At 41.3% G+C, this 15,618-nt stretch overlaps 1 protein-coding gene and 2 long non-coding RNA genes across 3 annotated transcripts in view; 2 read left to right on the plus strand and 1 right to left on the minus strand.

The window, feature by feature from the left end:
• The first annotated feature begins 3,779 nt into the window (after positions 1-3,779).
• On the plus strand, positions 3,780-12,270 carry LOC142827818 (uncharacterized). The gene is made up of 2 exons (XR_012902575.1): positions 3,780-6,679; positions 6,879-12,270. It is a non-coding gene; the product is annotated as an uncharacterized LOC142827818 (long non-coding RNA).
• LOC142827817 (uncharacterized) lies at positions 10,630-14,628 on the minus strand. The gene is made up of 2 exons (XR_012902574.1): positions 14,448-14,628; positions 10,630-14,170 (listed from the first exon to the last, which is right to left on the minus strand). It is a non-coding gene; the product is annotated as an uncharacterized LOC142827817 (long non-coding RNA).
• Positions 14,629-15,618, plus strand: part of PHIP (PHIP subunit of CUL4-Ring ligase complex) — a 303,792-nt gene continuing 302,802 nt past the window's right edge. The window contains exons 1-4 of the mRNA XM_075923789.1: positions 14,629-15,163; positions 15,251-15,309; positions 15,402-15,431; positions 15,552-15,611. Of these exons, the coding sequence (XP_075779904.1) occupies positions 15,121-15,163; positions 15,251-15,309; positions 15,402-15,431; positions 15,552-15,611 (192 nt within the window). The 5' untranslated portion in view covers positions 14,629-15,120. The remainder of the gene's footprint in view (positions 15,164-15,250; positions 15,310-15,401; positions 15,432-15,551; positions 15,612-15,618) is intronic.

The raw sequence follows: 15,618 nt of genomic DNA on the forward strand, positions 1-15,618 counted from the left end.
ACCCATTTCCTGTATTGGTCTTTTTACTTCTCTTGACTGTGAATACAATCATGGATCTCAGTCCTCTAGCTCAACTCACTGACCTGAAATAGCTCACTCGGAGAAACATCAAGGCTTTTCACCCTAGGAACCATTGGAGATGAGGTTTGAGCTCTGTATAAGCAGGGTAGTAATAAATGTGTGAGGTATTTTTTTAACCTTTCTGGGATTGGTGGACCAATATTGGAATATTGTGTAGCATTCTGGTGTCAGCATTTTTAAAGGATGATGAAAAATAAAATGGCTGCAAAAACAGCCTGAAAAAATGGTTGGAAAGAGTCCTGCAGAGAGGAACTTAAAGAATTCAATCTGGTTAGCTTGTCAAAAAGATCAACAGGTAACTTGACTTTCTTCTTTGTGGGGAGAAAATACAGAGTGCTACCGGGCTGGAAGTTGAAGACAGTCAAATTAGACCTGATATATATTTTAAACAATGAGGGTGGTTAACTTTTTGAACAAACTACCAAGGGAAGTGGTGAATTCTTCGCTCCTAGATGTCTTAAACAAGAATGGATGTTTTCCTCTAACACCTATTTTAGTCATGCACAAGGTATTTGGTCCAATATGGGTTTAGTGAGTTTATGCAGGAGGTCAGATAAGATGAACCAGTGGTTCTTCTGGCCTCAAAACTAAATAAAAACTATTTCATGAGTTGCTGTATTTTTGTTTTTTCCAAGTTCAGTGAGTAGGTCAAGACCCTGGTTGCAATAGATATAGGATTTCAGTAATGGAAAAAAGAAAAAGTTATAATTGACTGGATCTAGGCTAAGAAGAAATAATTAAATAATAGAATTAATAGAAATAATAAAAGTGAAAAGATATTAATTTGGAGGCAGGGCAAGGTGTTTCAGAAAGTGTGTGCAGCATATTTTATACAGTAGATGTTAAAGTACTGCATATCCTTGAAGTAGCTCTGTCCTTAAATACAAAAGTAAAATTAATTCATGAATCGGGACTACAAAATACTTAACACATAGTGAGCTAACGGTTGAGTAAGATGGTTTCTCATTGTGAGATGAATGGATGATAGTGCTAGTAAAAGTAAATGTCATGAATGAAGAAATCAAAGTGATCTATAACATTCCCATGGCAGATTGAAATAGTTAGCTTTAAACTAGACCACATACAGGTTCTAAGTGTGGTGTTGGCACTGCCATTAAACAAGATTTTTTTTTTAATTCTTATAACAGAGCTAATCATCCTGCCATTGCTCTTCCATCTTTTGCTTTAGTTATTCCTCAAAAATAAATCATCTATTTCAAATGCTGTTAAAACCTATGTTGCCAACTCAGTAATATTTAGTAGTATTCTGAAAGTCCTGATTTGTGTAGTCTAGCATGAGAATCTCAGCTTTCCTTGGGGGAAAACAAACAAACAAACAAAAGTCTAGCCCTTATGCTTATAGCGAAAAGCTTGAAAACGTGACTTTTAATCATCCAAAAGTCAAAAGACCATCAAATTGATTATTTTTAAAATTCTCATTACTTCAAGGGCATGGCAATATTGTGAAACTGAAAAGGGGTGAGGTAACTAACTTTAAAATGAGGCTATCAGTGGGAACAGTCACTCTTGTTGAGCTAAGGTAAACTGGTTTCCTTGAGTTTACTCTAATCCAGGGCTACTCAACTTTGGAAGCCCCATGGGGCACAATGATGCTCACAGCACATGCTGAGGGCCGCAGCTTAAGTGTGGTTGCATATTTATGCAAATATACTGTATATGCAAATAGCTTTTCACACTGACTGGCATGAATACAAAGATTAAGGCAAGACTACACCACACACAGGCCCCATTTAAGTAAGGCAGGTCTGCTGATATTAATAAAATGCAATGTTTACCCAATTTCCACCCATATGACAGAACTTTTAATGAGCAAAGACAGTCCAAGAAAAACTACTAAAACACATACCAACAGAAGACCATTATATTGACTACATTTTTGGTTTGGCTCCCACCCGTGGGTGGCAAACAAACTGGCTGCAGACCTCATGTTGAGTAGCCCTGCTCTACTCACATCTTATTCTTGTGCTGTTACTTGTCACCTGGCCTTTATTGCATGTGGGATCCAAGGCTATTCTAATGACAGCCACATTTGTTTCTAGAGGTTCCCCCCTGGACTGGATTGGGTAGGGGGGTCCCTAGGGCCAGAGATGAGGCTGTTCTGGGAGCCAGGGGTCTATGCTGAGGTTGCAGCTGGGGGCAGGTCCGGGATCTGGAGTGGAGTCACAGTAGGGTCTGGTAGCCACAGCTGGGTTCAGAGCCTGATTGGGAGCTAGGAGTCAGCTGGGGCTAGAGTGGAGCTGGGCAGCTCTCCCTCCCCAGCCCCGTGGTTGGGCTGGCTCAGGTTGGGAGGGAGAGCTGCCCAACCAAGGCATTTGGGAGAAGTGAGGTGCCTCACTTCAGCTCTCCTATAGATGTGCACCCCACAGCTTGGAGACCACTGTTCTATAATCTCCAATTATGGATTTAAAATATATAAATATGAAATCTATTGATTATAACTGCAACATTGAAGATGACCCAGATAGTAAAAACAGCTATTTGGACACTTTAGCCTCCTGTAAGGAAATGATGCTATGGACCATCACCAAATAGTTGTGTATCATCTATTCAAGGCTCCTCAGTGTTTGACAATCACAGCAAAAAGCCAATAAATTTTTGGAAGTACACTGTGGTATTGACTGTAAATTAGCATTTTGTGTTGCAATAGAAATCTGTTCCCATTAAGGACATGCTGATAAACTGTGGAGTAGTTGTAAACCCATAAAAGGACCCAGCTGCCTCAGTTCCAGCCACTAAACCTCAGCACTAGAGAAGAATTCAGAAGAGAAAAGGAATTAAGGTGAAAGTATGAGGATAATTTATTGAAAATAATAATTTACTGTTGCGTAACATTTCTTGTTGGATACAAGGCTATGTGTATTCTCTCACGTAGAAATGTAATGTTCAGTATACCACAAGGAAAGTAGATTAAGGTGATCCAACTATGGTCTGCAGGGAGACGGGAAGCAAAGCCTTGGAGCACGCCCACAGCGGGACAGCCCGGGCGCGCTTGGGCTGTTCCACTGCGGGCGTGCTCCGCGGCTTTGCTCCCCATCTCTCTGGTCTGACCAGCAGACCAGGGAGATGGGGAGCAAAGCCTCGGAGCACGCCAGCAGTGGGACAGCCACGGCGCGCCTGGACTGTCCCGCTGCCTGCGTGCTCTGCGGCTTTGCTCCGCATCTCCCAGGTCAGCAGACCAGGGAGACGGAGCAAAGCCATGGAGGACTTGGGCGTCCCGCCACCCCCGTCTCCCTGGTCTGCTGGGGGGGGGGGGGTGCAGCTAGCACCCCCCCCCAGCAGACCAGGCTTTTCTTGCCTACCCCTGGGGTAGAGCAGCTGGGGGCTGCCGGGTTGGTCCCGCAGCGCCGCTCCGGACCAACCTGGCAGCACCCCAGCTGCTCTGCCTCAGGCGTCCTGATTCAGCCGCTGCTGGTCAGTTTCAGCAGCGGCTCAATCAGGACTCCTGGGGCAGAGCAGCTGGGGTGCTGCTGGGTTGCTCCAGTAGTGCCAAGGAGCCGTGCTACTGGAGCAACCCAGCAGCACCCCAGCTGCTCTGCCCCAGATGTCCCCAAGTCAGCCGCTGCTGAAACTGACCAGCGGCTGACTACAGGAAGCCCGAGGCAGAGTTGCTCTGCCCCAGGCTTCCTGGAATCAGCCGCTGATCAGTTTCAGCAGCAGCTGACTTGGGGACGCCTGGGTTTCTTAAGTTGAATCTGTATGTAAGTCAGAACTGGCATCCAGATTCAGCCGTGGTTGAAACTGATCAGTTTCAGCAGCGGCTGACGCCAGTTCCGACTTACATACAGATTCAACTTAAGAACAAACCTACAGTCCCTATCTTGGACGTAACCCGGGGACTGCCTGTATATACAGAATTCTAAAGTGGTACAAAGTCTAAAATTCCTTGGAATGAATACATTTTTCAGGATTACTACCATATTGATTTAATTCAAGTGGAACTCAGCCACTGCTTTTGGTGCGAATATGAGATAAAAACATAGAACAATTTTATCTCTCTGGAATATAGTGAAGGGAGCAACAGATGTAAGACTGCAGCTAATTTACTTTTCTCAATGGGAATTTCAATTAAACTGTTTAAAGGTTTTTAAAAAAGCAGTTTCCTAGGGGCTCGATGTGGCATCTATTGACTTTTGGTGCTAGATTACAATCCTAATATAGGAGGAAAGCCCTACTGGGTCAGACCAGTTGTCCATCATTGTCTGATGGGGGCCAGATCCTTATGCTTCAGAGGGAATTAAAAGAACAGGGAAATTATTGAGTGATCCATCCTCTGTTATCCAGATCCTGCAGCTGGCATTGAGAGTTTTAGGGACATCCACAGCATGGGATTGCATCTCTGACGGTCTTGGCTAATAGCCACTGATGCACCTATCCTCCATGAACTTTTGCTTCCTATCTTTTAAGCAGCGATAGAGATGCAGCTGTGTTAGCTCTGTCTTTTGTTTCAGCTAGACCAGACTATGTAGCACTTTAAAAACTAACAAGATGGTTTATTAGGTGATGAGCTTTCATGGGCCAGACAATTAATTGATCTGAGGAAGTGGGTCTCCTCCCCCCCCCTCCGCCCCCGAAAGCTCATCACCTAATAAACCATCTTGTTAGTTTTTAAAGTGCTACATAGTTCTGTCTTTTGTTTTACCTTTCAACCAGTTACTGATCAATGAGAAGACTTTTCCTTTTACCCAATGACTGCGAACTCTACTACAGTGCTTTTGGTAAGGGACTTTGTCAAAGGTTTTCTGAAAGTCCAAGTACACTATACATATACTGCATCATCCTTGCCTTTATTTGTGACTCTAAAGAAATCTAATAGATTGGTGAGGCATGATTTCCCCTTGCAAAAAGTATTGTTGACTCTTTCCTAACATTGTGTTCATCTATGTGTCTGATAATTCTGTTCTTTACTGTAGTGTCAACCAATTTGCCTAAGGTGAGAATTCTCAGCCTGTAATTGCCAGGAACACCTCTGGAGCCTTCTTTAAAAATCAGCATTATCGTAATTATCATCCAGTCATCTGGAAGCTAATTTAAGTGATAGGTTGCATATTTGAATTCCTTCAGAACTCTTGGGTCAAAATCCTCTTGTCCTGAAGACTTACTACTATTTACCAATTTGTTCCAAAACCTCTTCTACTCAGACCTCAATCTGGGACAGGTCCTCAGATCTGTCACCTAAAAAGAATGACTCGGTTATGGGAACTTTCCTCGCCTCCTCTGCAGGGAAGACGGTTCCAAAAAATTTATTCAGCTTTTCTGCAATGGCCTTGTCTTCCGTGAAGTTCACAAATCAATGGAATACATTCACCACTCCCATGAGGAATATTGTGATAGTGGAATGATTGAAGACAGAAGTATAGTGGTATATTGACTTGGCAGATAGGCACAATGGGTATGTGTACACTAAGGAATAAGGTTGAATTAAGATATGCAACTTCAGCTATTAATTGTGTAGCTGAAGTCGAAGTACCTTAATTAGATTTTTGGTGCTGTCCACACTGCAGAAAATCAAAGGGAGAACACTTCCTTCAGCTTCCCTTATTTCTTGTGGAAGCAGGTCTACTGGCATGGACCAAAGTGCTCCTATCCATTTGAATTAGCATATCTTCACCAGACCTGCTACTTTGAACCCTGGAAGATTGACAGTGGCAGCTTCGATCTTTGCTGTAGTGTAGACATACCCAATGTGATTGATGGTAAGAGGCTGAAAGTTTTTGAGTAAACAGTCTAAGATGGATGCTAGAGAGGCAAAGAGTAGAGAGCCTTATTGGCTCCTCGTACAAAACCTTATCCAATTCTGAAAAAATATCTAATGTAGCTACATCCTAGACTATAACACAATTTTCTGTACTTGTGAGAGAGTTAAGAAAGCTAGTTATCAGCAATAAGCAATTAATAGAACCTGAGGTCTATCTTGTCATGTACCACAGGCATCTGCTTCCTTCTGGCCCCATGGGTGCTCAGCATTCCACCCCAATTCCCACTCTGTCCTACTGCTTGCTGTCCCAGCTCAGATTAGGTCTCCCTCCACTAGGGCCCAGTTTCTTCAGCTTCCTTGCAAAGCATAGCAACTTCAGACATCTGCAGAGCAGTCCATATATTTACTAAGCATTATTTTTCTAGTGGAAGCATCAATATCCACAGCTGCTTTTAGCAGAGCTGTGTTGCAGGCCTGAAACAGACTCTTAGCATTCACTTCCTTAATTTAGGTTACTGCTTATGAGTCACCAAAAGGCAAGATAATGAAAAATATATATTGTCGCTTAAAAAAAAGCTTACTTAGCTGAAACTAACTGGAGGTCTTTGAGATGTTGCCCACATATATTCCATGGCACACTCTATCTTCTGCTATGGAGTCCTATATGTAACCGTTGAATTCTGTGGTGGCAAAGGTACTGACAGAAGGCAATTTGGCCTGAATCACCCCTTATGTCATTGATACAGGAGGATGGGGATCCATGGAATGCCTGCATTGCCGCAAAAACACTGCTATTCAAAAGAATCCAGTTTGATGTACCTAGAGAACTTACATACCAAGAATGGAGTATTTATGGACATCTTGAATTACAATAACTGAAATGTAAATAACCTTTTCTTTATGGTAAAAGACTTTCAGCAGTGGTGAACCTTGCACAAAGAGGCGAAGTTCTGAACTTTTGTTAAGCTTTTGTTCTATTGGACTGCTTACCAAAATTAGCTTAGACTGGCAGATCCTTCTGGAAGGACCATAAGTCAAAAAAAACCAGAAGTACTTCTGAATTTTAATTTGGACTTTTAAGTTTTTCTTAGGTCACTTGTTACCCCAGAATGAAAACACCTATTGGGTTGGTCACAGGACTCAACTACTTTAACATACCATCAAGAAGAGAAAACTGAGGCAGGCACCACACCCACCAGCAAAAAGGTAAGATGCTATCATAAAGTCTCTTAATCAGTTGAATATTCTGATTTTTAGAACTTCTATCACTTTAAAAAAAATAATGTTTTAAAAAAACTGGAAAAGTTTGTCAAGGCTCAATTATCAGCTTTCTCTACAGGAGGTGGAGCGAACTCTTTCTATTCCACAAAAGGAACAACCAAAAAAATTTCTGTGCCTCTTACTTTCTTTGAGACTCACAACCAGGGGATGAAGATGATCCGGACAAGGCTGAGTTTGAACTAAGAACATACTTTTTAGACTGGATGGAGGGCCTGACAAGAAGTACAAAAGCATTCCCACTACTTGATTTCTCAAAAGGGTAGCGTGCCTTTCTCCTGGTATGATTTTAACCAGAGCCAAAGAGGGGTATGACTATAAACAAACAATGCTTTGCTGAGACTGAAATGGTTGCTCTAAAAGTACTAAGCAGGAATTTGGAATAGCTAACCTCATTGGGCTAGATTTTTAATGTTATTTAGTTGTCTAATGGAATTTACAAAAAAAGCAGCTTAGCACCTAATTCATTGATTTCACACTAAGCACATAAATACTTCTAGCAATCCAGCCTATAGGGTTAATTATCTGATTGAAGATACATGTTGTTACCAACAGCCAGAAACATTTTAGAACTTCACCTGGAAGCCCTGTTACACCAAATGATGCTGATAACTTTGATATGGATGAAGTTCCATGGTTGAGACACTTACCAGATGTCTTCTGACAGATTATATTCTTCTCCATGAATTGGAGATGGGAGGAACTGTTTAATTGCAAAGCCTATTAAAATGGAAATTTACCTTGTACCCAATTTACTTTGGCTTATCTTTGCGTTTAGCTGGTATTCTTTTTGTCTCTCATTCCCAGCACTCCACTAAATCGTACTTAGACCATTTGGCAATTGCATTTTTGCTTTATTTCACATATAGTCAAACTTGCAGCACACATTAAAAAAGTAAAGTAAGTCTGAAAGCAAGGCTTGTATTGTTTTCAGAGAAGATGCACCTACCTTCGCTCACTAAAGGTAGATAATACTAAGTTCTGAGTAGAAATACTGGTTTAAGACCCTGCAGGGCAAAAGTCAAAACAAGATATTTAACTTCAGCTATATCAATTGCGTAACTGAAGTCAAAATAGCTTAATTTGGCTTTTGGTGTTGTCTACATAGCAGGAAGTCCAAGGAAGAACACTCTTCCTTCGACTTCCCTTACTCCTCATGAATTGAGGATTACAGGAGTCAGAGTAAGAAGTTCTCCATCTCAACATAATTTTGAAATTATGTTTTACTGTGTAGACATGCACTGTGTTATTTCAAAATAATGTCAGTTATGGCAAAATAATGTTGCTGAGTAACCCCTGGGTATCTGGTTTTTAGCCTTTCTTGAATTATATGTACACAGATTGCACATTTGAGAGCTGATAGCAATTTAAGACAGTCAAAATATTGATGACATTTTTAATGAAAAACCTCCACCATATTCTGATCAACTTGGCGGTTGATATATTTGGCAGATAGATACCATACATTTTTATATAAAAGGGAGACAGTAGATTTGTTTTAAAAATTAGGTTCTATTAAACTACTATGAAATATATATTCAGTGTTTTCTTTTAAAATTACAAAGCAATCAACTATTTAGATGTGCCTCAGTGGTTCAGGAGCCAAAGGAAAAATCAGCATTACCCAAAAAAGCCACTGTAGTGTGAATTTCTTTAATTTACTATATTATTCTTGCAGCAAAATAACTGATCAAGTATTCTACAATTGGTTAATAAGTAAAAGCATCCTGATTGGCAAATCATGTAATTAATTAATATCATGTGCTGCAAAGAGCCACTTACAGGCCCCCAGCCTCTTTCTGAGTATTATTGATTTAGATGCAAGTAACCCTGTGCAGTGCAATGTCTCCTGCAGCCACAATCTCTCATACTTTTTTTCCTAGTGCATCTTGCATAATAAGTGGAGTCAGGCATGGTCAGTATTTGAATGAAGAACAACTGATATTACCAAGAATACTTGGTGCATTTTTGTGCATCTTTTTTCTGTTGTACTACACACATACTCCAGAATTCTGCTAGTTGTACCTGTGGCTTGAGAATCCATCTTTCACTTGAGACATAAAATTAAACTTCTGGGGAATCTGATCAATAAAGATCCCAGTGGCCTTTTATGAGTAAAAAAATCACTTCTGCTATCTTATACAAATTTGAGTAACATCTCATTGCATTTTGAAAATATAACAATTCCTCTTTATGACTTGGTACCTGCAGTTGTATTGCCTATGTATGTGATCTCTTACTTTCAGTCCAATTTCTGGAAAAGAAGTGATTGTAAGGATTTCAGTTTTCATTAACCACCCCCTTCCCTCAACTTCTAATTTTCATAGTTGTGGATAAAACCTTGAAAATGTAACCCAAGTGTATGCTAAAGTTTCACATAAGGATGCAAATCCCAATTTGATAAAATCTCATTACTATTTGGGGTCTGTTTGTGATTTAGTTTTAGGAGTTAGCAGTACTGCTTTTATGTGCTGATAATTGTTTCAAGCCTGAGTTAGTTGCATATGAATAGAGGGTTAAATGATTCTTCTATAGACCTGTATAACTTTTTGAGAGCACTTTAGAGGTAATAGGGACTAGAAAAAATTACACTGGTGTCTGAGAAGACTGAAGTTAAACAAATGATCCTAAATATGTATTTTAAGTAAGAAGCTGCATTTTTAAAGGGCTTGTATTGTTATTGGATAGCTCAAGTGTAAAATGTCAAATCAGGAATACCCCTTGAACTTAATATGCAAGTTAGCACAATAGGCCAGATAAGTAATCATTACAACTGCATATTTAAAAATGCAGCGTTCTATTTATATTGGACATTGATCTTAAAGCAACTATCACCTTTCAAGTAAAAAAAAATTGATCCTTTACAACGTTAAAATATTTTGTATTAAATGTGAGTTGAAGATTTTTTTCACTTACTTAACGTACATTAACAGATTACACCAAAAGGGTCACTTGCTTACTAGAAGTTATAACAGATGATGTTTTTGAAAAAGTTCTTAGAAGCAATCATTTAAAAAAACCTTAATGTATTGAACAATATAGTAAATAGGTTTTCTTCTGCTACACTTCTCATTACCTGGTAGCTCTGCTCTAGAGTACATGGTGTACATAAGTTTTCAATAACACCATTAAAAAGCTTTAAATGGTTAAAATGTACAAATTTGTATTACATTTAATCCTGGTGGCATTAAATGGACATGAAATTGAATAGGGCAGATATCCAAGCATGCCTGCAAAGAACAGTGCAACAGCTAACAAAGCACAGCAGTTAAATCTTTTGCTTAAAGTTCTTTGGACAATTAGGGAATGAATTCAATCTACAAAGTCTTACTGTCAAGCTGATCCAGTATCTTAAAATGAAGATCTTTTATTAAACTGATGGGGACAAATTACATGAATCACACAAAGTTTAAATAAAACAGCAAAGTCTTTTATTCTGAAGGAATTAAACCGCTCCAAGTCTTCTTTTTTCTTGACGAGGAAAATTTACATGAATGTGATTTTAATAGTGAAGCCTAAAATGTAATAAATAAAATGCATTACTGAATTGTACCTATATTTTTTAAAAAATATAAATTTTTATCACTTGAGAATTCACTTTATTCTGAGAAAATGCATAGAAATACATTTGTCCAAATTCAGCCCATTATGTATTGTTTTTCTTAAACTACTCTTAGGGAGTATTGTTGGCTGTTTGTGTAATGGAAGCCTCCAGATTCAGGAACTAACTCTTACCAGCAGGAGAGAGGAGAGAAAGTGAAAGATGAGATATACTAGAGCATGCTAACGCATCTTGCTAAAAATGGGATGAAAAAGGCATGTGATGGGAGCAAGTATAGGGACTAAGGGGTACATAAATAGGTATTAAAATAGTTAAGTACTTAAAATATGGAATCAGCATAACACATACTTGCCAGCAGGGGCGGCCCTAGACTAGCTGCCAGCAACTGGCGTCCTAGGCGAACCATGCAATCAGTGCCCCCACCGCCAAACCCCTCAATGATATTGTGCCACCATTTGGCACCCCATTTAACTTGGCACCCTAGACGACCGCCTAGTTTGCCTATATGGACGGGCTGCCCCTGCTTGCCACAGTCTTTGAGAACACGTGTATACCTGAATGGCCAACACAATTGCTAATTTAGAGAGTGCAAAAATAATTGACCTAAAGTGTGAATAAATGGCTTTTATCACTTCAATAAAGTTATTTCATCACTTTGTAGACTGTTAAACATCTGTCAAGTAGAATGTATTCAAACTAGTGTTGCAAAAACGTATCTACATTTCACTCCTTTCAAAATGTTAAAATATAAGGTAATGGTTAGTTTCAAGGAGTAAAACTAATGAGTGAAGCTTTTGATTAAAAGGAAGACAAATCTAGGAAGCTTCAAACTTAAGTTGGTGGTGTCTCCTAGCAAGCAGAGTTTTGTGGATAAAAATAATTTTATTAAATTACATAACGTAATGTATCACTTGATAATTTATGTACCCCACAGGGAAATATTTGTCACATAAATAGAAATCACATTCACACAAAAATATAGAACTGCAACCAACAGAATGCTTGATAATGCAACTGTGGATAGCAGAAAATTAAGTTAAATCATATCAGAGCGAAATACAGACAGGAAATGTGGGAGAGAGCAAAAACAAATTCAGCAACATCAACATACCTGAAACTCATGCAGAAATTGTATCACAAAGACATACATAAAAATGCAGATGAGAACAAGAGATTATAAAATATACCAATATCTTCAAAGTGACTAGTGAGTTTGGGTATCCACTTTATATTAATGTAATTTTTAGAAAGTGACGAGTACCCATTTTTTGAAAGTTACACTAAGTGAAATTGGTCAGATAAAAATCAAGATTCTTGGGCTCAAACCATATGCATGAAAGTTGTAATGAACAAAATTATAGTGTAACATATATAAACTTTACTCTTGCTTTTAAATATAACCATTTTAAATATAACAGTAATTCATTTTAAAAAAAATCAATCAAGAAAAATGAGTACTAAAATGGGCAGTTATGTGAATAACAAGCTTTGACATGTTTAAATCTATCAAACTGCTAGTCATATTAAAATAATCAATCTGTGAGACACTTTTTATTTAATAACACAATCTGAAAAGGCAAAAGTCATTTTATGATTTTTAATGCAGACCTCAAAACAAAAAAAAACCAAAGAAGCACAGAAGCTCAATGGTACATCAGAACCAATATAATTTTTGCTTAAAGATGATGTAAGTTGACAAGAACATAGTCTGAAAGAGTCCTTTTTATTTTGTAAGCAAGCCACTATGTGAAAATTCACAGACCGGGATTTTGTTTTCTAGGCAGGAAAAAATAACATTTCTCATGGCGTTTAAGCAGAAGGCACTGTAAAATTATCCTTGAAAATAAGTTAATGGAATGTTTATTACACAACAGGCTCTCTTAAAACGCATTCCAAGGTTTATCAACAAACAGAAATAATTCCAAATCCTATCTTGAAGTGTGATCTACGTGTGTAAAAAAGCCAACCCAACCAATTTTCTCTCCCATTTACCTATTGTATCCGTAATAAGAATTTTAAAATGCAAAAGCTCAAATGGATCTTGTATTTATGAAATGGAATCCTTGTAATTTTGATAACAGCAATAAGAAAATTTTGGTTCTCTGAACTGCATCAGAAAAGTTAATACACAAGTTGTCAAAAGCAGGTATATAGTCTTCCTTCCAACATCATCAAAAACTTTCAGAATTCTAAGGTGCCTGACTGAGTTACAGCAATATCATACAGAAGATATAAATTATATATAAACAGCCATCATGGAATAATTACAAAATGTTAATATTACTCATGTAATCCTTTTTTAAATACCACTTGCTACTAGAATTACACTACATATTTTGCATTTCTAAGAAAGAAAGTTCAAATCATTACAATATTTATTTGATAGCATATATGTCACCATCATAGTAATTATCTGGAGTGTTGATTAAGGGATAGTGGCTAAAATGTAGTCTGATTATTGTCCTAAAAAAAGGGTAAAAGAGAGATACAGATATTTGGAAGAAATTATTAGATAAAGGGAGAAAAACTGATGAACCGTTACAATATTTTATTCTCAATACTTGTAGAAGTAAATATAAAATAAAGAAATCTGTTAGCTTACTTCATAATTATACTTCAGAGCACTACCCAGGTTACAATTTTAGTACTTTTAGGACAAGATAACTTAATAAGCAATAATAAGTAGAATAGATGCTCAGTTGCCCATTTAAATATGTATATTTTCATGCATTAACTTTTCTCTCTCACAGATATTTGTATAATAATAATCACAACAAGCCTTCTCACCACATTAAGCACAAAGCAGGGGCTAGGCAAGTTTCTAGGCTTCCAAAGGCTTGGCTTGTGGGCCTTGTCGACTGACACATAAAAACAACATCAATAAAACCCCTTCTGTCAGTGTTATAGAAAAATGGTTTAATCTGCAATTTTTTGAAGCTTACACAAGTTGAAAGTTCCAAGACTTCTTTCCTGTTTAATATTAATATTCTTCTGATTCCAAATGTGCTCCGGTTCTTTTCTGAGGCTAACAATCATTGTGTGTGCTGATTAAATACAAGTTTCCTGGTTTACATGAATTGATGCTGAATTTCATGTACAACTGCGGCAATTTTTACAAGACCTAACGACATAAAAATAATAGCTGCACCACAGATCAAAAAGACCTGTAATTATTTATCGATTATTTAAATCTGATATAATACACAGTATTTTACAAAGGTCAAGATTGACTAAAGCTAGACATTAGCTTTGTTTTCGTGCCCGATTATAAGCAGTGAGTACTTGTACCTCCAAGCAGAAGCTTTGTTCATGATCATTACTTGAAGGCAAAATAAATACACGATTTCATCGCAAATCACGCTCGCTACAGTATTATAGTCTTTCAAGAACCTTCCGCAGGTTATTGATCCGCTCATAAATTACCTGCCGTTCAATCATACGTTGCAACTATCACGGTTTTCCTCCTCCTCTTACAAATATTCCTAGACGCCAGAAGATTCATTGATCCAGGGTCCGTGATGCGCCAGCAGCTACTGAAATACGCATCAAGTTAAAAAAAAAAAAAGCCAGTGACAAGGGAGAGCAGAGCGCTTCGAAGCGCCTTCTCCCTGGCTGGCAGCGGAAGACGCGGGCAGAGGCAAGGAGCATTGCTCAGCGTTGCAAAACGGGGCGCTATTGTTCCCCCCAAGGCGAGAGCAGCCAGCCCCGAGCAGGACGTCGCACGGGGTCGCGCTCGGCTGGCACGGCCCGGACACACACCCCGACACACACACACACACACAGACGGGCGCGCCGGGAGCTGCCACTTACAGGCGGACGCGAAATCCGCAGCCGTGCGCCAGAGCGCCCCGCGCCCGGGAGTCCCTGGCCCCGGGGGGCCGCCTCGCCTAGCGCGGCCCGGACTCCCGCGGGGCATTTTCGCTTCATTTGCCGACTCGCCTGACAAGCTAGTAACTTCCAGCCCAGCCCGCTGCGAGCAGCGCCCCCTCCCCCCCGCGTACGTCGTATCCCTCCGCTGCGGCCTCCCAGCCCTCGCAGAGAAAGCGCCTTTCAGCCAAGCTCCCCGCCCACCCTGCCTCTGCCGCTCCGACATCTTCTCCGGCGGCCGGCCCGGCCCGCTCGTATCTGCGCCGCGCTCCCGCCTCGCGGGGCGTGTCCGCGCCAGGGGCCGCGGAGCAGGCCGCTGGGGAGCGGGCGCCGAGGCAGGGGGCGCGCGCGCGGCGCGAGGGGCCGAGGCCGGGGAGGAGGGGGCAGGGACTCTTTCCCCGGGCGGAGGGATCGCGCTCGCTCGCTCGCAGTGGGTCGGCGGTGGCGGCAGCGGCGTTGGCGGCGGGCTGCTGCTGCCTGCGAGTTGTTGTTTCCTCCTCCCGGCCGCGGCTTGAATGGTGGAGCCGAGACTCTTCCTGCCGAGCGAACAGTGACAGCTACCGGGCGGGCGGACGCGTTCGCAGGGCCCCGCTGCCGCCGGGGAGCGCGGCTCGCCATGTCCGAGGCCGGCGGCAGGCACAGCGCGGAGCTGCGAGCGGGTAAGTGGAAGGCTCCGGCTGCTGGGCGCCGCGGAGCCGGAATGGCTGGTGCCCAGCCCGCCGCTCACCGCCTCTCTCTCCCCGCAGAGCTCTACTTCCTCATCGCCCGCTTTCTGGAGGACGGACCCTGCCAGCAAGCGGCTCAGGTAGGGATGGCGCCGCCGGGGCCTGGGGGGCCGGGCAGGGCGGGGTGTTGGCGGCGCACTCACAGCCGTTCCCCCTTTTGTTGTTGCTGCAGGTCCTGATCCGAGAAGTGGCGGAGAAGGAGGTAAGCGGCGCCGCACGCCCCGCGCTTGCCCCGCCTGCGGCCTCTCCCCGGCCCGGGCGCCGGGGGCTTTTCGGGGAGGGGGCGGCCGGGAGTGACTGAAAGGTGCTTTTTCTTCCCCAGCTGCTGCCCAAGCGCACCGACTGGACGGGCAAGGAGCACCCGCGGAGCTACGAGAACCTGGTGAGCT

This window comes from Pelodiscus sinensis, chromosome 3 (assembly GCF_049634645.1).
Source record: "Pelodiscus sinensis isolate JC-2024 chromosome 3, ASM4963464v1, whole genome shotgun sequence".
NCBI lineage: Eukaryota > Metazoa > Chordata > Testudines > Trionychidae > Pelodiscus > Pelodiscus sinensis.